The 27,225-nt window shown below is 37.6% G+C and overlaps 1 protein-coding gene across 4 annotated transcripts in view; it reads left to right on the top strand.

The window, feature by feature from the left end:
• The first annotated feature begins 2,460 nt into the window (after window positions 1-2,460).
• The window catches only part of LOC117421044 (PR domain zinc finger protein 5-like), an 85,091-nt gene continuing 60,326 nt past the window's right edge, over window positions 2,461-27,225 (top strand). Inside the window, exons 1-8 of one of the 4 annotated variants that reach the window (XM_034034911.3) lie at window positions 2,462-2,771; window positions 3,915-3,998; window positions 10,709-10,831; window positions 14,416-14,584; window positions 15,166-15,328; window positions 17,247-17,339; window positions 17,496-17,617; window positions 21,010-21,089. In XM_034034911.3, coding sequence (XP_033890802.2) covers window positions 2,673-2,771; window positions 3,915-3,998; window positions 10,709-10,831; window positions 14,416-14,584; window positions 15,166-15,328; window positions 17,247-17,339; window positions 17,496-17,617; window positions 21,010-21,089 — 933 coding nt within the window. In that variant the 5' untranslated portion in view covers window positions 2,462-2,672. Of the gene's footprint in view, window positions 2,772-3,914; window positions 3,999-10,708; window positions 10,832-14,415; window positions 14,585-15,165; window positions 15,329-17,246; window positions 17,340-17,495; window positions 17,618-21,009; window positions 21,090-27,225 lie in introns of all 4 variants that reach the window. The other 3 variants (XM_034034912.3, XM_059032398.1, XM_034034914.3) reach the window with 3 other exon arrangements.

Consider the following 27,225-nt stretch of genomic DNA (forward strand, 5'->3'; position numbering starts at 1 on the left):
TGTCCTGACATGAAGACCCTGCCCCGAGACTTGGCTGAATAAATAAAATGTCACTGTACTCTTTTTTTAGCAGTACTGTACTCAGTATTTAAATAATTAAATCAAATTATCTCTGTTACAGTCATTGGCATTTAGCCCATTATTATCAAGAGGATTAATCTGTTTTCTTGACTTAGACACAATGCCACTAAGATGCATTTATTTATTTTTTTGGTATCGAAAATGAGTAAAAACAAATTAAATTCCCAAAATAAACAAAAGACCACGAATTTAAAAATGAAAGCTTACATTCTTGCTTTTCTATCATATATATATATATATATATATATATATATATATATATATATATATATATATATATATAAATAATCAGAAAATCAAACCATATCTGGTCTAACACATGTTTTGCAGATCACTACAAAAAGGTAGACAAAGCAAAAACATTACATACATCTATTACAGGAACAATCTGCCGGAGGCTAGAGGGACAGTTTTAATAGTGAATAAAGACAAGTGTAATTGTTAAGGAAAGTTTTTAAAAAAATGTTTTTGATTTCTTAGAAAGGTATAGTTCCTAATCAGAAGTGCAACATGTGGTTTGTATTGAGGTCATGTCAATGTGATTTGTTCCGGATAGGTTGTCAGTAACTGTCCTCTCTCCATCAGCACAACACAAAGAAAAACCCAACGATCAGATACAGAACATTAACAGGAGCCATGGTCGGCAACACTGATGACCTCCATGTGTGACCCGAACTATCTTCTTCCTGCACAGTATATTAAAGTGATAGAACCTGACATCAAACAAATCTCACATTTCTAATTCCAAATTGCCATTTTGCTTTATCAGCAAAATCTCTACATTTCCTTATTAAAAGTACTGTATGTATTTAATAATAACATTAATCTACTTTGATGCCATTTCTCTTGTATTTCCACAGGGGCTTTAAACCACTGTGTCGTGTATGTGTGTGTATAAAATATGATATTTACTCAGTATATAATTCAAAAATATATATTTTCTGATGAATATGTTTAAAATTGACCATGTCTGATTAGAAACATCTCCATGTGGCCATAGTATGACCATAATAAATTAAACAATGCCACCCTTAACGGTGTAGTCAGGAGCCATAGTTATAAAACCATGCTATTTGTGTTCCACCTTTTATCGAGAATGAAAGCAAATGGGAGCCAAGATCATACTGCCTTTTAACAGAGTGCAGTGCAACAGGCTCCCTAATAAAGGGGAAGCACTGTACATTGTTTAATAGAGCTATCATTCCACTGCCTCAGTCAGCCGATACTGTTTGAATCCTAGCATGTCTGAACTGAAAGACTTGCACATGCATGTCTGAACTAAGTAGAACTAGCAGACTCAAAAGCATACAGTATATCTAAACCCAGACTGCTCTCCACTGCTTTATGTGAGGTCGCTTTGCCAAATGCAATTAAATGACCAAGAATATTTAGAAAATATTATGTCAAACTGTTCTTTTACCATGAATTCTCTGCCCTAGTAGTTTTCAGAAGCGAAGAAGTGAATAAGAAATGCTTTTTTTTTTAATGTGAACAAAAACTAAGCACCCAAATGGCACACTCTAAAAACAAAGGCATATAGAATCAAATGGTTTGTAAATACAAAGTAAATGGATATGTGTGAATTTTTTTTTACTGCTATGAAAGGGTTCATTCTTTTTGTTTTTGTTGCTGCAATACCTTTGATTAAACTTGACTAGAATCTGAGAATACAACTGGGCACTGAGTATGAGGCCAGTATCCCTGAGGTTTAGGTCTTTATCACACAGAGCCAAAAAAGTTACATAGTTACGTCAGCCATATTACATTTGAGGTAAAAGTTAAGAGTACCATGAGATTTTGCCCACAAAGACTCCACAGCATTGAAAATATGAAACAGCATCAGGCAAGGTTAAGAGATATTAGCACTTGAAATAGCACCAGCAGAAGAGTTACAAAAACATACAGAACCCCTGACAGGGATGATTTAAAATGAGTGGAGTACAATTAGAATTTAACAAAAGTATCTGTTTCATTTTTTTTTTATATCAGATTACTTGTAAAAGTGTGACTCGTTTATTTATTCAGTTGTACTTTTACCTCCTAGAAGCAAGTGAAGACATGACATTTGTAGACATATGTTGGATGTACTGTATTATGTGGTCCTGCAGGTTCCACTACAGTATCTGTGTGAATGACAAATCAGAAGTTCACAAAAAGCTAACAAAAACATATATTGGTGTAAAATTGTACAGAATCGAGGTTTTGATTTTTTTTTTTTTTTTAAAGAACACGCAGGGTTGTTTAAGTGGCATTTGGGGTAAGTCAGTCATTTACAGGTACTGGTTATTTTGATAACTTTGTAATTGTACAGGTATCAGATTGAAATCCAAATCATACACGGCTCAGTACTCCTGCACTTCTCTCTGCTCTCCACAGCTTTGTTTGGACACAAACTTTCAACCAATAGAAACACAGTATTCCGTTAACCCAGACTGCAACAACATGGAATCAGAGACTCGACTGAAAAACTTTGATTAACTTCAACCTCTTTACGCAGTTTAAAAAAAAACAAAAAAAAAACAAAAAAAAAAAACGAACGCACAGCAAATGAGACATAAATATAATTCTCTATACATGTGTTTTTGGAAGAAATGAAAATGCTCGGTATGTACGTGCCAGACAGATTTTCCTTGAAGTCCTCTCAGGTCCAAGATGGAATCGGTCTTTACACCGCCAGACGGGTGAAAAAGGTTGGTTTATTAAAAAAAAAAATGTCAATGCATATTCAGTGCAAAAAAACAAACAAACCAACAACAACAACAACAAAAAAGATATTTCTAACTATTGTGTGTTATGAACGAAAATCGGAATAGTATTATTTAGTATTTCGAAACAGCTAGCTTGCTTGCAGACTGCCTGCAGATCTCTGAGGTTTGGAGTGCCACGTATTTACTGCTGGGCTGATTGAGCAAAGTAGGCAGGACCTTTTCCCAGCCCCTCAAATGATTTAGTATAGTTTAGCGCCGTAGTAATTCATAATGCAAATCAAATTATTAGAAGATATCGGGTTCTGGATAATTTCTCATTGTAACTTCAAAGTCATATTGGTTGTAAAAACGTTTTGCTTCAGACTTCAGAGTATTGTGTAGGCTAGGTTTAAACATGTTGTTGTACGACGGTATAAAATTGTTAACAAGTAGACATATAAAGTCACAAATATTTTGTTTATTAAATCAACCTTGATACTCATTTTGTACATGTACATTAGGTTATTAGTTGGCATAGATAAAGTTGTATATAGACTAATTACTAGTTACAGGGGTTGGAATCTCCCTCACATGACTGGTAATGAAAAAGGTGTGTGTCCTGTAATCCACAAAGCAGCATGCCTGTTTCAGTCTGCTTGCTGATGGTAGGTGTTCAGTTGACAGGTGCTTGCACATCTAAGTCTGCAGACATTACTGATGTTTAATAAGGAATGGTCTTTAAAGCTGTTACTCTAGACCAGGAGTCTCCAACCCTGGTCCCGGAGAGCTGCTGTGGCTGCTGGTTTTCATTTAAACCAATCTCTCAGTTACTTAATTGAATCAATTATTGGCTTAATTAGTCAATATGAACAGGTGTTCTTTAGCCACTGATGATGTAAAGACACCTATAAAACCTGCTGGACAGGGGCTCTCCAGGAGCATGGTTGGAGACCCGTGCCCTAGACTTTGCTGCATGGTAATCACGCCAGATTAATGAAGTTCGATAGTGGTTTTTTTAGTCAATCTAACAGAGAAAAGACAAACGTTGTGTGTGACACTTTAGGTGGTCTGATCTTGAAATCTTGATGCACCAAATGAATAGAAGTCAATGCAGTAAGCTCATTTATTACATTTCCTTCTTTGAAGGGGGAGAAGTTTGGTCCATTTGCAGGGGAAAAGAGAATGCCCCCAGAGTTAGATGACAACATGGATCCTAGATTAATGTGGGAGGTAGGTTCTCTTAAGTTTCCCATTTCAGTACCACAGTGGGGCATATAGGATATTTCTATCCCAAGAGGACCACATTCTGGAATGGTGTTTCCTCCAATTGTGGTTTATGATACTGTATATAAACCACATGTGATGGAGAAAAGAGCTCCATAATAGATGTGTTCATGCAAAAGTAGAGCTGTGTTACTCATGCCCCACATATGTATGAATCTTGCAAAAAAGCCCTTTTTGATGACTGTTAATCTAAGTTTCTTCCATGTGTGGAATAGCTTATACAAATAATGCTTGTATTGTTTTAAAGCATGTTTCAAGGATGTTTACATCATATATGCCTAGGGATTCTACTTGTGCCGGAATGATCCAAAAATCAAATAAAGTCTGAAGCAGTGCTACTTCATGTAATGCCCATGTTCACGATCAACTCTGATCTGGCAGACTGAAATGTATAGTATGTTATTTCAAATGATGTAACGGCCTGTACTATGTCTGCTTCCTTTTGTCCCAGAATAGTATCCTGGGAACAGCCTTAATTATAACTTTTTGATTTCTTATGAGGAAAAAATGCAAAACAGCTGATGCCATGTACATGTCAAGAGGGGATTTTTATTTTGTTTATTTTTAGTTTTGTAAATAAAGTTAGTTTAATTTGAAAAAAAAAAAAAAACTTGTGCTAAATATGGCACGGCTGGGTTTAGAATCCCTCCGAAATAAGACAGGTGTGGAGTTTGGCCAGGCATTAATTGATTTATTGAATTTCAATTAGCCCTGGCCATATGCTATAATAGAGAAGCTGGAAAGCAGCGGGACTTCCCTTTTCAATGGGAGCAATGCTGAAGCCAACTGTGTGGTGAACTTTTATTTTCTAGCTGTGCCACAGTGTTTTGTTTTGCATTTTTTTTTTTTTTTTACAAAAAATGTAGTAGTCGCCAATTATTTTTTATTATTTTCTCCCAATATAGAATTTTCAATTATTATTTAGGCTCAGCTCACCGCTACCACCCCTGGGCTGACTCGGGAGTGGCTGACTCGGGAGTATGTGCCGTAAGCCGACCAATTCTTTTCACACTGCAGACTCACCATGCAGCCCCTACAGCGTTGGAGGACAACGCAGCTCTGGGCAGCTTACAGGCAAACCCACAGGCGCCTGGCCAGACTACAGGGGTCGCTGGTGCGCGGTGAGCTGAGGACACCCTGTCCGACCTAAACCCCCCACCCCACCGGACGGTGCTCGGCCAATTGTGTGCCGCCCCCTGGGAACTCCCGTCCACGGTCGGCAATGGAACAGCCTGGACTCGAACCGTCGACGTCCAGGCTATAGGGCGCATCCTGCACTCCACGCGGAACGCCTTTACCGGATGCGCCACTCGGGAGCCCCCCTGTTTTGCATTTTTTGTATTTCTTTTGTTTACACTTGTGTGTGTGTCCTCCTGGCACTAGTGGCGGCTTCTTGTAACAACACCTGCAAAATATTGTGAATAAAACCTGGATGCCTGTGCTGGTATATCAACTGCAATCCCTCTGTCTCTCTCTCTGTCTCACTTTCACTCTCTCACAGTGGGTTCCCACAACACTCTTACATTGTGTTATTATAATTCAAGTAACTGATTTAACTGTGCCACCTAGTCTGTCGCATATCCACCCGTCACATATCCGCCCTAGCTGTTTATCTGTGACCAACCTCTTCAGCAACGTTAGTTTATTATTGAACAGAGATTAGTTCAGAGATTGTAGATCCTACCAAAGTTTTCATACACTGTGTTGTATGTGCTCTGTGCGCAGCCATGGCTGGTAGTGTCACGTGAGCTGTTCATTGTGTTGCTATGTAAATAAATCCTGTTCGCCTGTGGTGTGTATCATCTTCAACCTCCGTCTCGATCTCCTGCCTGTCACTCAGCAGCGAATGCATGCACCCACACGGCAGATGGCGACCCTGTCACAAGCATTAATACCCTGTACCTTTCTAAACAAGGGAATTTAGGGGAGCTCCCTAATAAAAGCTGAATCTCAAAATAATAATTGTGTGAATATAGTAATTGTTACAGCATAATGGTATTTAAAACAGGATTAATTCATCTGCCTTTGTACATATCCGCCCTTACTCTGGTCCCACCGCAATCAGATATGCGACAGATTACTGTGTGTTTTTTTGTACTTGAAGTGCTAGTAAACATCAGTTAATATGTGTATTATGACTCAATTGGTATTTCATTTAATTAAAGATAACATTAAGTAAATGTTAACTGTTTAAAATGTCCTTTATTGTTTTTTTTAGGACAGCTCTAGTACTTTGTATTTCCACATCTGCTGCTGAACATTAGTGCATATCTAAAACATGAAAGGTTTCTAAAAAAACAGTTTTCTTAAGTAATACAAAGACCATATTTCATACTTGTTTTTTAATTTTTTCCAAATCATATACCTTTTCTTTGTGTGTTGGATTTGAAACATATACATGGATACTGTAAAGCCATAAATATTTGCGAGCCTTCACATATGAAAAAAAAAAAAAAAAACTGCAAACATTTTTGGCACGAATATCAAATTCCACTAAAAATACATACTTTGTATATTACTCCATTTCTGGAACAAAATAGGTTTTATGGGTGTGATTCGCCAAATGTTTTGGTCGCAAATATTTATGGCTTTACAGTATTCGGAAAATGGCCAGCAAAATGATAAGTGCATGTTTAAATTTCAAATACTTTGGACTAAATTACAAATCTCATTTCCCATATAAATCTTAAATAAGCTGTATATTGCAAAGACAGGAAGTATAACAATAATTAATGTTTATGAGTATAACAAAACACTGCAGTACCCTATGCCAAAATCATTCAATGAATGTAAATAGTTGTAATACTGCATTAACAAATGGTGCTATTTCAATAAGAGCAGCCTTTTGTTCATCAAGATCACAGCAAAGGCAACTGCTAGGGCTATTGTTTTCTTAAAGGGAATGTCAGTTGCTCCTGATTTGCTAGCAGCTTGTGACTCCCATTTTTTGTTAATTGGTCAGCACTAACGGAATTCTGACAGTGCCCAGCTCAAACTCCCTTCAGAATCACAACATGAAGGGGAAGGCGGAATTCAGCGCAAAAGTAAAGCACTTTACTTTTACGTTTGCGTTTTTTACAGCATTTCCTCAAAATCATGCCCTGTGTCTTTCAGCTGTCATTCACATGTTTTAATTGTCAGTTATAACTGGACAGAGATTATCTGCCCTGCAAAAAAAGCATGGAGGCTGTACATCTTTAAATGCAAATCAACATGAAGCGGAGACCTGCTCGGTATTTAACATATACATTTTTTTTAAAAATAATTTAGTCGATGCCAATTATTTTTTATTATTTTCTCCCCAGTTTGAAATGGCCAATTATTTTTAGGCTCAGCTCACCGCTACCACCCCTGCGCTGACTCAGGAGGGTGAAGACGAACACACGCTGTCCTCTGAAGCGTGTGCTGTCAGCCGACCGCTTTTTTTCACACTGCAGACTCACCATGCAGCCACCCAAGAGCTACAGCTTTGGAGGACAACGCAGCTCTGGGCAGCATACAGGCAAGCCCGCAGGTGCCCGGCCAGACTACAGGGGTCGCTGGTGCGCGGTGAGCCGAGGACACCCTGTCCGACCTAACACTCCCTCCCCCTGGGCGATGCTCGGCCAACTGAGCGCTGCCCCCTGGGAGCTCCAGTCCATGGTCGGCAAAGGAATAGCCTGGACTCGAACTCGCGACGTCCAGACTATAGGGCACATCCTGCACTCCACGTGGAGTGCCTTTACTGGATGCGCCACTTGTGAGCCCATTTTAACATATACATTTTTGAGGAATTTTTCATATATATTTTTCATATATATTTTCATATAATTTTTCAACTATAATGCAATCTAAATATATATTCTATGGAAGTTGCAAGGTCATGCACTTGCTTTTTAACTCATTCAGCGCTTAGTAACTTTACAGAAACAAATTCCTAGGATAACAATAAAAAATACTCATAACATAGATATATGTATTTTTATTGGTCTTCTGTTTTCCTAAAGCTTTATACAGGCCTGCAGTGTTGAAATAGTTAGTGTTATATTTTTGCATAGTAAAAATAGCCATTTTGCATTATCAACATACAGTAGATTCCGCTTATTAACAACCTCTCGCTTCCCAGCTAGAAGTTGTCATTAACCGAAAGTTGCCTATAAGCGAAAAGCCCCTGTTTTCAAGTGTATTTAGATGGAAAAAGATATACTGTAGTTGTACATATATGTCACTGAAATACATTTTAAATGTTACAGTGTTAAAAAATTAACATGAGAAACACGAAATACCCAAACATAGAACTGTTTACTTCACGTGTGTGCAAAACAAAAACAAAAAGGAGTAAGCAAAAATATGTGTTGTACTTACAGTCAATTCTGAAGAGCACAATTTTAAAATAAGAAATTTTCCAACATTGTCTGCTTTTTACAGTGTACCACCTCCCGCTGTAAAGCCATCTCAATTTTCTGTGCAGCTTTGTAGCCAGTTTCATGCCACGATTTGCGAAGTTGCGAAGTCAGTGTGTTATAAAAGCTGCATGAAGTATGTGCATAAGTCATGCAAGTGCGCTCTGTAACACTGGCAACTAGTAATAAAGATGTCAATAAGCGGCGTGCAGTTGCTAATAACAGAATTACATTAACATTAAAGTCTATGGGAAGGGATTGGTTCCTGGGAAAATGTTGTTAATAACTGAAAGTTGTCTTTATCAGGGTTGCTAATAACCGGTATCTACTGTAATTTGCTTTGAAAACATACACTGATATCATTTCAAAAAGTGAGAACACAGTGTCTACTATAATATTTAAGGTTGATCTTACATTGATGGTTTGACTTTTACCAGGTCTCCAAACGTCCTGGTAAACGTTTCTTTGCATTTGAAAATTGTGTACCTGTATTCTTGTGGAACATGGAACAAGTCAGTCTTTTATTTCAAATATATTTGTGTGTTTTAATTTTGACCCTGCCTCTTAGGTTTGAAAATGCTTTTATCAGCATAGCGAAACAAATGGCATCTGTATGGGTTGAGCATGATTTTACTATTGTACCCAGGGCTTGAATTTCAGCGCAGGACCACAGGAATTGTGCATTTTCCAAGTTGCTCCAGCATATCTGTAACTTTCAGTGCAGGAAAATCCCACAGAGATATTTTAAGACACCAGGCTACTGTATTTTCCACCGAATTTAGAATGCCTGAAACGCTACAACAATCTCTAAGGAAGTGGGTGTCAGTGACAAAAGCACTATGAGACGCATTCTGAGTAGTTCTGGTTAAAATAAATAAATAAGTGCTGGATATTTTAAGTGCCGCAAGACTTTATTCTCTCGTACGTGATTCTCGGCCGCTATCTTTAAGCATTATAGAAACTCAGTACACTGCAGTAAGTAAACAGTTTTGAAAATAAAAATACGATATTAAGTCTATCTAGGTGTTTTGCAAGCGGTGACTTTCGCTTTAAATCTTAAAACTCAGCCCCATTTATTTTAGGGTGCCAGCGCACCGAAGGTTACACACATATTACTCAGGCACTGAAAAACCACCTACCTGGTGGTCATGGCTTGTTTAAAAGTACAGATTTAGGGTTTTTCAAAGAAGTATTCAATGTGTGTACGCGGTACTCCTAGCCGGAACTACGATCGCCTGAAGTTAAGCCTCTCATCATGTGACAGAGTTAACAGCTTAGGTTTCGTTTTGAGTCTATTGCTCCGTCATTGTAGCAGCTAGACTGAAAGGGGTGGTATTGTTGGAAAGATTAGAAGCTCAGCTCCCCCCCCATGTTCATTTCATACTGAAGTTCAATGGTGCTGTTTTTTTTTTTTTTTAGACATCTATCATTACAATATATCTAAACATATATTCTCATCTCTACCACATATAGTATGCCTGATCCTGTTGCAACTTACATAATATGAAATGAAATGTTGTGGCCTTTCATCTGATATGTTACATGCATGCAGCACAAACTATCCATTAGTTAAACATACACAGTGAAAAACAGGCAGAAATAGGGCTGAATGTAAAGAGTTAAAAAAAAGAAATGGAGCGCTGGTTAAAAAGAAAAGCACCTTTTTCTTCTGCTGCAGCAAAGACTTCACGTCAGGCAATGCCAAAAGCAATGGAGAGTGCTCTGTCTCACAGTGATGAACAGCTGTTAGGTCTCCTGAAAGCAGCTTATTTTAAAGCAACACCAGTGTGAATGATGATGCAGTAAAATATACATAGTTTTTTATATGCAAAAGTGCCTTTTTGCCATTCCCCCCCAAAAATTTTGGAATCCACCCCCATAGGGGGGAAATCCCCTCAGCACACAAAAATAAAAATCAAGCCCTGGTACCAGACACCAAGCACAATGAATAAAACATAGTAACCATCGTTCATAGTAAACATAGTAAAACAAGCAACCAGAGCTCAACGGGCATACAAAACAAAATCAAAGGCATTCTATAGATGTTACAATGATAACAGTGAAATGGTTTTGGAGAAATAAAGGGGAAGAAGATAAAGCTGATTTGTACTGTTCCAGTTGTCTTAGATTTTTGTTACAGGAAAGGTAAATTGATGGAAACCCACTGAAGTAACACGAAGCTATTGCTCTGGTCTCAGTGGTCCACAGGCCTTATCTCAGAATGCACATATTAAAACTCAGTGTTTTGCTTGTAAAAATCATTTGGTGTTTCAGGTTCGTGGGAGTAAAGGAGAAGTGCTTTACATTCTAGATGCTAGTAATCCACGGCATGCAAACTGGCTACGCTTCGTCCATCAGGCGCCATCACAAGAGCAAAAAAACCTGGCTGCTATTCAGGTAAAGCTGTCTGCTTTCAGATGCTGGCCATCTTCTTATCTTTGAAAGTGTGTGTGTGTGTGTTTGCATGTTTTGTTTTGTCTGTTTTCACTGTCTGGGAAGTTCTTCCAGCGCAATTAGAAAGTCAGTTTCTGAGTATACTGTAGTACGCGTTGGAGAAATGTAGTGTATATAAAGTGGAATCAGTTAAACAGTGTTTTGAAAAGACTATAGCTTTTATAAAAACACAACTGTAGGAGTCTAACTAACCCTAATCTTTTGAAGAGCAGCGACTTGTGGAATTCAGGGAGACACAAAAATAAATAACTTAAATAATTTCTAAACACATTCAAGGAGTTTTACTGGAGCTTTCAATTTCAGGAATGAAGAAACACATCTCCAACACATTCTTTGAACTAATCTGCCAAAGAGTGAAGCAGGTGTCAAGAGACATGTGCAAGATTTTGTCTGAAGACTTGCTGCAGTTCATTTTTAAAATATTTTCACTATCATTAAAAGGATATATATGATGAGCAGATGATTTTAATATTGTCATATGTGCTATTACAAATATAGTGTTACTGGAAGCAAACATGGTTAATTCAGGCTGAAAGGAGTTCGAAAAATTATTTTTCATAAATGCATGATTCTCAAATATAGCGCTATAGATAAACTGCTTCATCCTGGTACTTCTGCTGTAGGTAACATCGCTTGGCCATTAGAGTGAGTTTGAACTGTAATACATAAAGTGATTGATACCAGGATGCATCAGCAATTTTTCATCTATAGAAAAAACAAAACAAAAGATCTTCAACTGTAAAAAAGACAACCAGCAAATGTATTGCTAGTGCTAATAACAGGTATGGTATTGATTTTAAAACAAAATGGGTCATTTGAAAATAAGTCATCATGCAGTGATAGATAAAACACATTAAAAAAAAAAATGTCAGTAAAGTTTTATTAGTTAAACAAAACAAAAAAAAACACCTTTAACACCAGATTTCATTATGAGCTCATCCAAAGGCATCTAGCCTTAACCCCTAGGTCCTAAGTCATTAAGAATATGATGCAATGTTGGTCTGTACAAGATCAAAAAAACAAAGAACCAGATTAGTGCAGCTGGAAAGGTCGGAGAAGAGTTATTTACTCTGAAGTTGAGGACTTTTTAAAGACCACACTTTAGAGATGTTAAAATGAAAGATAGTGATGAAGAACAAGCCAGCACTTTTATGCATCAGGCTATCTCTGTATAACAGGCAAAACATTTTGGAAAAAGGCAAGGAAAAGTTTGGATAAGCTGATTAATTCAGTTACATAGAGTGTAGCAGTCACACACACACATCTGAAGTCTAGTCATGGTATTTTAATATCCATTCTTTTTTTCAAAGGGCTAGGATTAACTTGTTATGCAATCAGGACACCAGATAGACCACATTAAGGATATTGAGGATGTGTTGAGGATAGATTTAACTTGTCTGAATGATGTATTTATTTTGTGGGGGAGATTAATTTATTCACTTTCAAGGTCAAATATTAAGTCAAAGTAGTCATTTAAATGAGTCATTTTCTTGTCCATTACAACCCTTTCAACATTCCAATCATCGGCATTTAAATAGACTTTTTTGCTTTTAATGATGAATTTAACTACAGTATGAGTGATACATTCGTTTTCCTGTTTCTCTTGCCTCTTTTCCACTGTAAACTGAGCCACGCCAGGACCGTACCGAGCCATCACGGTGCGGTTAAGGGGAGCCTGGGTTGTTTTTTTAAACTGCAGAGCCGAGCCGAGCAGTGCTACTGATGTCACACGCAACGAAAGACAGTTGTTATTAATTACTCTTATTAATTAACTCTGTTTGCCAAAAGACGCACAAACAAGAAACTGTGCGAGCGCAACGAGAGCCGTAGTTGTATGTATGGTGCAGCTGTACAGAATTTTGTCTGACTGTATTTTTGTAAATAAGTTTACAATTGTTTTATTTTCCGCATTTTCTTCTTTATATTAATATAATAAAGGTCAAGGATGAGAAACTTCCCACAGAGAAACTAGAGCCTGCACTTCCACAGCATCCCAAGGCTGTGCTTTTCTCTCATCGCACTCGCAGCCTGCCATGTTTGTTGTTTTGCTTTTACTGACTGATGCAACGTAATGACGAAAATCCTTAACCCCGCCCCTGGCTCAGTTCGTCTGCAGCCGGATTCAGATGTCTTGTGAGGCCGGAGTTTCACGGTTTGGTTCTCACTCGGCTTGACAAATAGCCAGTGGAGAACCACCCATACCTGTACCGTACCGTACCGAGCCCTCACGGGTCGGATGTGCCAGTGAAGAAGGAGTATCTGTGTAAAAGGTTTTTGGGTCCCAATTTATGTGCAAGGGATTCAATGAAACATTCTAGACGAGAATCTTATTTGGCCCTTACACTGCTACAATGAATAAATGTAGTGGAGTGTTAAAGCTGGTGCCATGGAAGGGATGCTACTTGTGCTGCACGCAGTCCTGGTTGTTAGAACAACCATGTAACTAAAATCAGGTGCTGCAAAAATCGCGTCCATGCTATTTTGCAGTTACCTGAAGCTTTTCCTGCCTCAATGTGGAAATAAACTGAATGAGTCTTATTACAGGTTGAAGACCTCCTATAATAACTAATTAGACATAACAAGAGGCTGGTTTCTGGCATTTGACCATTTCACTAACAAGTTGGTTCTAATAAAAAGACACTCTAAAAAGCCCTCTACTTTGTCTGTTTTTGGCTGAGAATGTTGCATCTTGTGATGCTGTGAATTGTGAAATTAATTTATCCTGAGGACAAACTTGGAGCTTAGATCTTACAGTTCTTATAGGTGCAAAAGAAAAATGCCATCAGATCTTTTTTTGTTACAACTTAGTTGTTTTTGTACATGTGAAATATGGTTAGATACTATTATACTGTATTTAAATATAAAGTTATAAGGACATTTCTCTTGGGAATTGAACATTATGCAAATTGTTGAGGTTTATTCAGGTTTTTATGTCTATTTTTATCATACAATTAGCTGCATACTTGACCAGTTGACAGTAGAAGTTAATCTTGTAATATTACAAAATTAAAAACCCTTATCTAGAAGTTTGAAGACGGACATAAATGCATAGTATAATAAACTGCGTCAGGAAGTTTAATTAACTGTGCTGGATGTTAATCAGTTCAACCTTGAGATTTATGATGCTGTTTTCAAGTCTTTATTACAGAAACATTGAATGCAGCTATTCATGGAAGTAGACACTTTTCTAGCTTTTTATTAAGCTTGCAGGTGAAATTGTCGAGAAACAGCATAATGAACTGAAGTAGTCTTAGTTACACATAGCCGACATTACAAATGTACCAGTATCCCTGGCATTTGCATCATTTTAGTTGGTTTGCTTTACACATACCTTCAAAATCAACCAATCTGTACCAAAATGTGGGGTGGGGTGGGGTGGGGGGGAGGGGGGGGAACAAGAAAATTACACATGGCTCAACAACTAAAATCTGGCCAGCAAAACCATCCTCTGGCCAAAAGCATGGAAAAAATAAAATAAAGTAATCACAAAGGTCCTATGAAAGAAACATTTTATGTTTTCATGACAGGATGGAGAAAATATATTCTACCTGGCTGTAGAGGATATTGAAACGGACACTGAGCTTTTGGTTGGTTGCTTGGACAGTGACATGGAGGAAGTAGAAGAGGAGGAGGAAGAGGAAATCCTCATCAAAGTGGAAGAAGATAGCATAGAAGCCCAACAGCCTGGTGAGAGAGGTCTGAATGGAGCATTGAGCAGTTTGAATCTCTCCATACTTGTATAAACAGCATGTCGCACAGATTTACATTTTTTAATATGGTTTTCTGCTACAGTGTTTTTCATTTTTCCTCTCAATCTGAACATAAATGATGCAACATCTAAAAAAAAACTTTGAAAATATAGTTTAATTAAACTATTGCAAGAAAGCGGTTTGCATTCCGTGGGTTGATAGTGTAAATTATTTATATTGATTCCTAGACATAGGGACAGATTCACTAAGGTTTTCGCTCTAGTGAAGAAAAGTAAAAACAAATAAATATGTACTAAACAACTTAGGAGCCCTAAAATTAGGCTATTTATATCTGGTTTTGTAAATTTACTAGTTGGTATTTCCTTTTATAATAAAATGTGGTGCATTCAGTATATTGGAGCAAAAGCTTAGTACACCAGAAAATCAGTAACAGCCATGCTTGCAGGCTTGTTGATAGTCCTGTGATGGTTTTGCATGGTTTTGAACCATCAAGTAGCAACCGGTTGATGCAGTCGTATATTAGGGTAAGGAGCTGTATGTTTCATTAGTTCCATTGTGATTTCACAGGAAAGGAGGACCACCCCTGTCCACACTGTGAGAACAGCTTCCCTAGCCAAGTGATACTTGCTGCACACTTACAGACGCTTCACCAAAAACCCAGTGAAGAAAAAGAATTCAAGTGTAGGAATTGTGGGAAGAAATTTCCTGTCAAACAGGCTTTTCAAAGACAGTAAGTGTTCAATGACTTTATATTTTTAGAGTGCATTGTTTTAAACCAGAGTACATCAATGGCCAGCTAAAACCAATATATGGATATAAACTCAAAATAACATGGGCCAGACAAAATGCTGTTATCTAGTACAGTTGATATTGTATGATATGTCTGGGTAATGTAAAAGCCTTTCATTTCTGCCTTGTAGTGGCACTTCTGAAATAAATACAACATCTGGGAGTCTGGTAGGTCAGGTTGACTGCAGAAATTCAAAATTTCAAAGGCTAAGTTAAACATGTTTAATATAAGTAGAATGGGGGGGGCCGTGTGAGTGTATTTTCTGATAAGAGCGCAAGCAAGACATTTTTCATTGTACTTCTAATTAAAAAATAAAGAAACAGTTCACCAAAAACTTCTATAATAAATTTAAGGTTGTTAACTTACAAACTCAACTTGAAAACAACAGCTTATGCATTTTTTTTTGTAAAATGTTATTCATAAAATAAAAGCAGCACTATGATATTTGATTTGTTTTTTCAGTGGCCGCAGTGCTAAATCAAATGAAAAAAAATGTATTTCTATAATAAAGACAAAGAGAGGATTGCTGGGGGCCGCACAAAGTCATGCTGGTGGACGCATTTGAGAAATGTTGGTATAGAGCCTACTACTTGTACAAATAGAAGCATGAGCATGTCTATTGTGTGATAAGGGGTGTGGGGGGAGCTTGTGCCCCTATAGCGTTAAATCTATCTTTGTGGAATGTAAACAAACAAACTGTTAACAAGCTGGTCAGATTTCTGAACAAAAAAAGTACAGTGCACAGATGGCTGACCTATGGAAGGCTATAGTAGGATTATAATAGTGTGAAATTGAACATGATTGTGGGACACATTTTAGCAATGAGCCAAGTCATTGTGAAATTGATTGAGGAACTGGAGAACGGTATATAGGGACTATTATACTAGATTGCTCACTATCTCTCTTGAACAGGCTGTGATCTTTTGTGTTACTTTTACTGCATTTACATGGTGGTGTAAGACGTCGACATGAAAGTGATTTATGGTGGTATTGCTAGACATTGGTTGAAGGTCGTAATGCTAGATGATGTTTTAAATTACTATTGTTTCCTTATTTAGATGACATTCTAGCAAATTCAAAACATAGGATGGTTTAGCATGCTGGCAAATGCATAGGACAATGTAGCTAGGGAAACTGAAGGTTATATACAGTCTGTAATTATATATATATATATATATATATATATATATATATATATATATATATATATATATATATATATATTATATATATATATATATATATATATATATAGTAAAATATATCACTGATTTTAAAGGTTTGATAGCCCTTTTGAAGCAGAAATTGATGTTTAAATAGCACTTTTACAGAAAATAAAAATCAGAAAAAACAAAACAAAAACCGTCCTTATCTAACCAACTGGACAGCTAAGCTGTTTACCAGTCAAAAACATAAACACTTTTACACCCACGAAAAGTTTCACACAATACCTTCTGCTACTGACAGCCTCTTACCTTCATACCGACTGCAGACTGCCCTGAACAAACATTTGTGAACTGTTTTATACCTGCCTGCTTAATCACAGACAGGTGATACTCGTTAAATCATTAGAACCAGGTGAGTTTCATCCTGGCTCTCTCCCGTGACATTCTGGGGAATGTCGTCTTTTAGCCTCTACATTTAGCACTACATTTCTCTCTCCTCCTCCCCCTAGTCTGCCACTCTATATATATATATATATATATATATATATATATATATATATATATATATATATATATATTACACACACACACACACCCACATTACTTACTTGTACTGCAATTGTAAGATTCATATCAGATAAGAAAAAAAAATGTATTTGTTCTTAAACCAATATTTTCTTCTATTTTTGTAGTATTCTGCAATGCACAGAAAATGCCAGCCCAGGAGACACTTCAAAAATGTTCCAGTGTTCCCTCTGCAGCACCCCCTTCAGCTCTGAGTCAAGGTTCATCTGAGAAGCTTTTCTGGAGTGCCTTCATTTTGCATGACTGCTTACAAGCATAGCTGCCTGCATCTTAACTAACACAAGCACCTAAACTCCTCTTATCTCAGTTTTACAAGGCATGAGGGTTACTCTCTTCTCTTTGGTTGTCTTGTACAGTTTCAAACAGCACAAGGAAGCCTGCAAATGTGATGCCAGGTTTATTTGTAAAGCTGTTGGCTGTGGAAAGAGGTTCAAGAGCAAGGATTCTCTGAAGAAACACAAAGAGAACGTCCATACAGGTAAAAAAATAAAAGGTCTTCTTGTTTTTCTGACTGTTGTCTGTGTTCAACGAAGTCATAAGCAGACATGAAATTCTTGTTAATGGGTTTTACATATTTGGTAAGTTTTATTGATTACAAGAAGGATTTTAGATGAACCAATACCTACACAAGTCTGTTTTTAGCCAATCGATATTTTGGACAGTTATCTAAATGGTGGTGGAGCTGTTTCATTTGAAAAAACAGTACCACTTCATGACCCTAAGTGTGTCCTTATTCATTCAATTGTTCCAGACGCTTCAAACCTCCACTTTTGTGGTGATCAAAAAAGTTACCTACAACTCCTTCTGTGATTGGACGTTGCCATAGAACAGGGAAAAGGTGTATGTAGGCAGCAAGCAAGTTATGTTTAGAAAGCGTATTTATTGTTGCATCTTTACTATATATTAACTATATGTTGTGAAACAGCTGTATTGATATTAAAGTGCTTACTATTTCTCATTATCCTAATGTTCAGCGAAACACAAAGATACAGCCAGTATTCCCTTCATGTATACTTTACACCCCTCAGATTTTGATATTTGTTTGAGAGAGCCTTTAGACATTTTTAAATCTCATAAAAGATTTAATTTTATGTGATCATATTATTTGCTGTTTGTATTTCCACAAAGTAATAGCATAGTACCTTAGGAGAATTACATTTTATGTGCAAGTAACTATCTACTGATAAAGTGTAACTTACAGCTCACCCAAATAATTGAAGTATTAAAACATAACAAAGAGCATTCCATTTCAGAAAGTGCCCCAGATGTTTGGCTCAGATGGCGTGCCATGTGTAGACCCAGCTTTGTGGCCCCTCTGAGACTTCCTTATTCTTATCACTATCAATCTTAAAGCCTGTTACTGTAACACTATAGATCAGAGTGGCTATTCTGCAAGTAATCCCATTAGGTCAAATCATGTCCCAGTTGTAGGTTACAAGCGGTAGTTATTGCATATAGGAAGCTTTCCTAGATGTTGGTGCATAAGGGTCCTGAGGTAAAATTACACTTCAAACGTATTATAAATCACAGATTATATCAAGTGGTGATTTTGAATAAGTGATGTGAAATTTGGAAAATGTGTTTTGAAGCCCCTACAGGAATGTAGAAATTACATTTTCATAAAACTTATTTGAATTGGAATTGAGGATCTAAAACAAGGAAGTGTTCTAATCTTTTTAAGCAACCCTTAATATTGCTATGGCTAATTTGATGCGCAGCTTGATGTATACAATGCCTACTAAGAGTGTGGGTAATTTGGGTCATTAAAATATGGTATTCATTATGTTTCTTTAAAAACAATATACAGCTGTGGATGGTAACTGTATCAGTGAGCCAGTTAATCTGCAAAGGGGGAAAACAGTACAGGCATACATGCATTAAACCAAAACATAAGAACGTCACTGTGCCATATTGCTAGAGCTCTGAGTGATACCATATCTAAAACGCTTCATTCCATCACACTTAGAACTAGTTTTCTGGATTAGTTAAGAATTAAAGTTCTTGGAAACTGATAATTGTTCCCACTGGTTTGGTAGATATTTTGGTTTCTAAAACTTGGCACTGTGACTTTTTTTTTCATAGAGATCTTTTGTAAAGATCGCCGTTTAGAGATACTGCATTTTCATCCAGTTTTAAATGTGTGTGTGGGCTGCTTTCCCAGCTGGTCAGTGGCTAAACAGCAATTTTAAAGGATACTTAATGCCCTTGTTCTAATCTGTATGCATGAAAACGAAAATGTGACCGGTATAATACAGTGTGTTATTGTTGTTTAGTTTCTTCTGCTCTACACAATTTAACCATGAGGCTCTAAAAAAACAAAAAAATAATAATTAGGGATGCCCTCCACCTGTACAAGCCAGTATACTGCAAGCAAAGCATTTTCCCAAATTAAAGTTTTTGATAATTACAGCTATTGCTACAAGCGTATACAGTTTCATGCTGTTATATTTATTGGGTGTGTTGATCTTTCTACATGCATCACTGCTCATTTTAATAAGCATGTTTCACCTGACTTTTTTTTTTTTTAGCAGCGTATAATTTGAAAGAGGATGTGAAACATCCACTGGTCATGTGGACATTTTTTATATATAAAAAAGAATGCAGGTCTACAATAATAGTGCCCTGTAATAAAATACATTTTATAGTCTATTAAAATGAACTTGAAGTCATTGGATATAGACTCATGTAATTAGATGCTCTGTCACTTTTTAATCCAACTGTGAAAAGGAAGGGAAATACATCTGGTAATTGACCTTCGACCTACGATACAATTTTTCATGGGTGTTCAGATTAATAGCCCCATGCTTTGAGCAGAGCGCTCATGCCTGTTTCTATTGTGAATCACTGCGTTACACTGTCAAGACCAATTCTTAATGAGATGCTATGTTAACTTTTATGTGCTTGCATACACATTATCGCGTTTCTAATATGTTTGAAATTGCCATTCCAATGGTTAATATTACTAGCTTTTACAATAATCTGTCCTAAATTAACTTGCAGTTGTTTTTTCATTTATCGTGTTTTTCATCTACACATTTCTAGTGTTTTTTTTGTGCCATCCATGTGCCATGTTGATGTTTTATGGCAGTATAATGGAAATTCATAAACATATTGCCATTTTTGTTTGTTCTAGCAATGAATATATAGCAGCCTATGAAAGCTACATGCAGTTGTGTTTTACATGCTGTTATAATTGCAAATGATTTTTAAAATGAGTGTTCTAGTACTGTTGACTGGATATGAATAATTGCATTTCTGTTTTTGCACATAAATGGAAAATGTAATGTCTTTTTATGCCTTGGTTGACTGCACTCTCCAGACACTTCTCAAGTATTCATCAATGGTTTAGTTTGACTAAATTGAAACACATTACCGACAGTAAGGGGTAAATTAATGTTTCACAACAAATGCGAATCCATTCCATATCACATTTTGTTTCTTACATTTGTCTGGGTAACATCTCACAATTGTAACTGGTATTAAAAGAATCATTCCTCCGTTTCTAACTGCTCACAGGTTTACAAAAACAGCCCCCTAGATGGTTTCTAATTACACAACAGTCGTTATACCTAAGTGGGGTCTTTTTTTGTTGCCGTTGCAGTTGCATGTTTTATTTTTTGTAGAGTGCTAGGTAATGGAATGACCTTTCTGCCTGTTCTTTAATTTGACATGCGATATCCTATCAGAAATTTCTGAAGTTACAGATCCCCCATTGAGATCCTCAGCAACCCGACACCATTAGAGAGTGTAAAACGCACAGTTTTGGATGTGTCAAGTGACCTGTGTAAAACCACACACCCAGTGGAAGCATTTAGGGGTCACTAGTGCTCTTCCTGGTCAAATGTTGGTGGTATTTTGTTTCTCTTGTAGGAAACCCTCGCAAGAAGCTGATGTGCTCCGTTTGTAATAAGAAGTGTTCTTCAGCTGTGAACCTGCAAGAGCACCGAAAGGTCAGTTGGGTAGGACTGTCTCTTGATATGCTCTGCTTGCGCCGAGGTCAATAGGTCATGTTTTTTGGACAGTTACAAAAAATATATATTGTTTCTCTTTTGATATCTGATTTAAAAGGGAAAATGGATTGCACACTTATTCTGGAAAGACAGGTTTCTCAGTGTCTCATTTCTAAATTGAATGGGTTTGTTAGAGATTTGGCATTTACTTTTCATGTTGACACTGTGAAAAGGAAAGATACACATTTCCTACCTCCCACTGCTTTTGGTGTGATATCTAGCTTTGCAACTGAGAAGCCCCAAACAACACATCATTAAAATTTTGTAGAAATAAGACTTTGGGATAGATAGGACACAGGCTTGTTTGGGTTAGGGTTAGGATTCGGTTTCTTTGGCTTTTTGGCATTTGGCAATAAATATAGTGTCCTAGTTTTGTGCCGTAGGAAACCGCTGAAGAAATAAATAGTCACCAGTTTTACACTTTCCGATGATGTGTTACATACTGAGGTTAGTAAGACATTTCACAAGCAAGTTTCAGTAGATTCCCTTAAGATTCTACTGTGAAATCTAAAACCTCACAAATAGGCTCAAGATCTTTTTAACTGCCCCATCAAAATTCCTTTCCATCATGCAGTGTACACCGGAAGTGTTACAATGAGTAATATAGTTCAAATGCAGCTTTCTGTGGGGTGAGGAGTAATAGTATTAGCAGCAGTGTGGAGTAGTGGTTAGGGCTCTGGACTCTTGACGGGAGGGTTGTGGGTTCAGTGCCAGGTGGGGGGACACTGCTGCTGTACCCTTGAGCAAGGTACTTTACCTAGATTGCTCCAGTAAAAACTCAACTGTATAAATGGATAATTGTATGTAAAAATAATGTGATGTCTTGTAACAATTGTAAGTTGCCCTGGATAAGGACGTCTGCTAAGAAATAAATAATTATATATATATATGTGTATGCCTATAGAAAGTCTACACCCCGTTTCAAAATTTTCACCTTTTGTTGCCTTATAGCCTGGAATTAAAATGCATTAAAATAGTTTTTTTTCATTTATCTACACATCCTACCCCACAACTTCCAAGTGAAAACAATATTCTAGAAATTTGTAGAAAATTAATTAAAAATAAAAACTGAAATAGCTTGGTTGGATAAGTGTCCACCCACCTTGTAATAGCAATCCTAAATTAGCTCAGGTGTAACCAATCACCTACAAAATCACACCCCCAAGTTAAGTGGCCTCCATCTATGTTAAATTGTAGTGATTCACATGATTTCAGGATAAATTCAGCAGTTCCTGTAGGTTCCCTCTGCTGGGTAGTGCATTTCAAAGCATAGACTCAACCATGAGCACCAAGGCACTTTCAAAAGAAATCCGGGACAAAGTTGTTGAAAGGCACAGATCAGGGGATGGGTATAAAAAAATATCAAAGGCCTTGAATATCCCTTGGAGCACAGTCAAGGCGATTATTAAGAAGTGGAAAGTGTATGGCGCCACCAAGACCCTGCCTAGATCAGGCCGTCCCTCCAAACTGGATGACCGAGCAAGAAGGAGACTGATCAGAGAGGCTACCAAGAGGCCCATGGCAACTTTGCAAGAGCTACAGGCTTTTATGGCCAAGACTGGTCAGAGTGTGCATGTGACAACAATATCCCAAGCACTCCATAAATCTGGCCTATATGGTAGTGTGGCAAGAAGGAAGCCATTACTCAAGAAAGCCCACCTTGAATCCCGTTTTGAAGTATGCAAAAAAAAAAAAAACACTCGGGAGATTCTGTAGCCATGTGGCAAAAAGTTTTGTGGTCTGACGAAACTAAAATGGAACTTCTTGGCCTAAATGCAAAGCGTTATGTTTGGCGCAAACCCAACCCAACATATCACCCATATATATATATATAGTCGTGAATTAAAAGAAGCACTTTTTATATGGCGTTAGTGTGCATTTACAAAGTGATATAAGTTAATGGTTTTCAACTTAGTTCGTACATGTTGCTGGTTTGAATCATTTGCCATACAACTTGAAGATGATCCATTGTGCTAAATCCACTCCTGAATCCTGCTTGCTCATTTGATTGTGCCGTCTGAAGTCTATTGGTGAGTATCTTGGTAAAAATGTTGTAGATTATAGAAAGTAAGCTAATATGTCTGTAGTTCTTGAGGTCTTCTTTATCTCCTTTCTTATGTAAAAGTATCACTGTTGCGTTGTTCCAGTCGTTTGGCACTTTATTTTGCTTAATACAATCTTTAAAAATACATAACAGTATTTTTGTCAGTTCTTCACCTCCTTCTTTCACGATGTCAGTCGTTAAGCCGTCTTCTCCGGGTGCCTTTCCTGTCTTCATATGTTTGATAGCATGTTTCACTTCTTCTGGTAGAACGTCTGGAACTTCTTCCTCGGGTTGTGTTTTTTCTGTCTGGTCTTCGTCATCTGCTACGTTGCTGTTTTCATCTTGATATAATTTTCTGTAAAAGTCTTCGACTCTCTTCAAAATCAATTTGCGGTTCTTGATGACAGTCCCCGTCCTCTTGTTTGATTGCTAAAATCTTTTTTTTCCTGACAGTTAGTCTTTATTTTGCTTTCTTCATGCTTCGGTTGTTTTCAATAGGTTACTCTATCAACCTACAGTTGAACGACCATATATCCTCAGTAATGCACTTTCTTACTGTCTTGCAGAGCTCAATGTATTCAATCTTTGACTTCACAACTGCTGTTTGTTTTATTTCTCTTATTTTCTTCATGAGGTCTTGTACTCTGTTTCAGCGATGTTTTTTGCTGTTTCTGGAATTACTCACTTCCTCAAAGATTTTGTTTACCTCGATTGCTTCATCTTTTTGCAGATCTTGAAGAGCGCTGAATCTATTCCTGAGTTCCAGTTGAAACACCAGGCTTTGCTTCTGGAGCATTTCTACGTTGACTGTGTTGGATTTCGTCATCACGAGTTTTGCTCTCTCCAGTGCTGTGTTTAGGTGTATTTTGCATCTTACAAGTCTGTGGTCACTTCCTGTGTTAAAATTGTTTAGTACTGAGACATCTTGTACGGTGTGGTTCTTGTTGGTGAGTATGTAGTCAGTTTCATTCTTCACTCCGTTGGGTCCTCTCCATGTCCATTTCCTGATTTGGTTTCTTCTGGAAGAAGGTGCTCATGATGAATAAGTTCTTGTTCTCTGGAAATTCGACCAGTCTGTCACCCCTCGTTCCTGTCGCCATGTCCAAATTTGCCAGCCTAATTCTCTTCTTCTTGCTGGGCTCCTATTTTGGCGTTGAAGTCACCGATGATGAACTTATAGTGGCTCGTCCCATTTTCGTGTAGTTCTTGTATTTCTTTATAAAAATCTTTGACTTCATCTGAATAGCTTGTTGTTGGTGCATATACTTGGATGACCTGAAGTTGATACTTCCTTGAAACTTTCACTGTCAGTCTTGCAGACCTCTCTGACATGCTGTCAATCTCTACTACATTATTCTTGATTCTCTCGAGGACAATGAATCCAACGCCTCCTGTTCGTCCATTTGTAGTGCCTCGGTAGAAAAAAAAAAAGTCCACTCTTGAGTTCTAGTAGTCCTTCGTCATTTCGTCGTACTTCGCTTAGTCCAAACGATGTCCCACTTGATTCTTCCAAGTTCTTCCAACTCTTGAAGTCTTGCTTCACCTGAAAGAGATCTGCAGATGTACGTGGCCAGGGTCAGCCTAAAATCGTAACCCGGTGATTCTTCGCACCCTCTGCCTTCATGCCTAACTGGCCGCTGCCTTGGTCGGTGGCAATCCAGTCTCCGGGGAATGAGGGCCATGTTTTTGTCTGTGCTTTCACCATGGGGGGGGGGGGGGGTTGGCCATAACTCACCACGCTGGCCAGGCGGTTTGGTGAGTGCCCCTTCCCCTTTGGCTGAGTATGTTACTCAAGCTTTCACAACATGGTTGAACCTGCCAGAGTCTGGGTCCCCGCTGTACTTCGTCTTGAGAACCCGTTGTCACCCTCCTGCCACTTTGAGGCATTGGAAGTTATATTATATTATATATCCTTCCTAAAGTCCAACTTCTAATGTGTGTATATATATATATATATATATATATATATATATATATATATATATATATATATATATATATATATATATTGGGCTGTCACTAGATTACAAATTTTGATTGGTTAATTTATGGGCATTAGTTGATTAATCTGTAGATTAATCCGTCCACATGTTTAATAAAGTTAACTGTCTTATTACGGTTGCCCTGCATAGTAATACAGTACTTCTAAATCAATAGAATCTAAAAAAATAAGCCCAGTGGGAATTAGGACCTACATATTTACCATATGCATATGGAAAACATAAAATACTTGATGTTATAAAAACAATCTAAAGAATATATGAAGTTGTATGGCGCTTTAAATACAATTCAGAAGATTTCTTTCTTAACTGTTAATTTTTTTTAACTACATTATTTGTAAAAAATCCTTAGTGGGACTTTAGCGGTCACTAAAACTGCAGCGTATGTAAAGAATGTTTTTCACCTGGCGTTCTGCACCCGCTATCAAATTAGCACTTTGCCATCATTAATCAGTTTAAATTGTATTGAAATGTATTCAAATTAAGAAAATAGCTTGGAGTTGGGCAGGGATCTGGAATACTAAGCAGGCACAAACATTATAATGAGATGTAAGGATTTTGCCTTGCACTTGGGCAATTGCTGACCCTCCAAAAACTTTGCACCTCTGACAAGGTGCAGCCCATTGTAGAAGCGAGTAATTAAGAGCTGTATAAAACCACACACCTTCAGAGACCTGAAATTGGCCCCAGGATGGCTGCTGTGGTACACTTTCTGATGCTGCGATGCTTGGCTCTTGTTGAGGACAAGCAGGGAAACCTTCGGAGGAGAAGGGCAACATGGAGAAGACCCTGCTTATTCAAACCCATAGTCAGTTTGTTTGGGATGGATTGTCCTCTCCGCTTGCCTCTCCAGCGGTGTCAGCTGTGATATGGATGGCAGCCCTCCTGTTTCTACTGCGTTGCAAGTTTCGCTTTTGTTTGCCGCCGCTGGTCCTGCCACCTTTTCGTCATCTGGTTCACTGTCCTCCTGGTAACACCGACATCATTGACTTTCTCCACTATAGAAGGCCATTTGGTAGCATAACGGATGTTGGCTTTTCCAAATAACTCAATTTCATGCTGAGTGACCTCAGCCTTAAGGACTCTCAGCTCCTCCTCAGAAAATGTTTTTCTTTCCGTGCACCAAGAGGACTTTGCTGCCCTTCCTCTGACATATTTTTTTGTTTGGTTTGGTTTTCGTGCTCCACAAATCTCATACAGCGCCTACTGTTCTCTGTACTCCTAACTCACCTCACCTCTGGGCTGTAAGTGCGGCCGCTAAATAGCTTGATGCACAGTCGGCACTCACTGTGACCCTCATTATCATGATTGAGGCTCATTATTTGTGTGTTGAGTAATTTGCATTGCTCTTAAGCTTATATCGGCTGCAAAATAATTGCCTGGCCGCTAGGCAATTTGGTGTTTGCAGGCACAGTTGTTTGCACTGCGCCTATCCTTACATCAGCCCCTAAGAGTTCTGCCAAAGACATCTAGGGCATCCAAATTATCATCAGAAATCTGAAATGAAAGCAGTAAGATCCAAATTTAATAATTTAACTGCTTAATAGCATTTTTCGACTGTCGACCAAGACAACAGATTTGAAGGCAGCTTTCTAAACTAGTCTTTCTTTTAATCTTTTTTTTTGGAAGAGGTCTGTAAACATTCATAGGTAAATAACTAAGAATAAGGGCCAAATTGCTGGCATCAGATGGAAGAAAAATGTTTTTTTTTTCTTTTAAAACAGGCAGCAGTGGGTGATTTTAATTACATTTATTTTAATGTATTCTACCAAGATCATTATCAATTGTTGATAGTTTCTTCAGGAAGTGATCCAAGCTAACAAAAAAAAATAAATAACCTACTTCACAATGCATATATTTTATTAGTCATTGGCTACTAGTCTACTGTTACATATGAGTTATGATCCTGGGTCAAAACTCTTGGCATTAGATTAACATTTTGAAAGAGTTATAATAAACACGTGTTTCTATGCTTCAGGTGCAGTTCTTTTATTAAAACAAAAGGTCAAATGGTTGCATTAAATTGTGTAAC

The sequence above is a fragment of the Acipenser ruthenus genome, chromosome 1 (assembly GCF_902713425.1).
Source record: "Acipenser ruthenus chromosome 1, fAciRut3.2 maternal haplotype, whole genome shotgun sequence".
Classification (NCBI taxonomy): Eukaryota; Metazoa; Chordata; class Actinopteri; order Acipenseriformes; family Acipenseridae; genus Acipenser; species Acipenser ruthenus.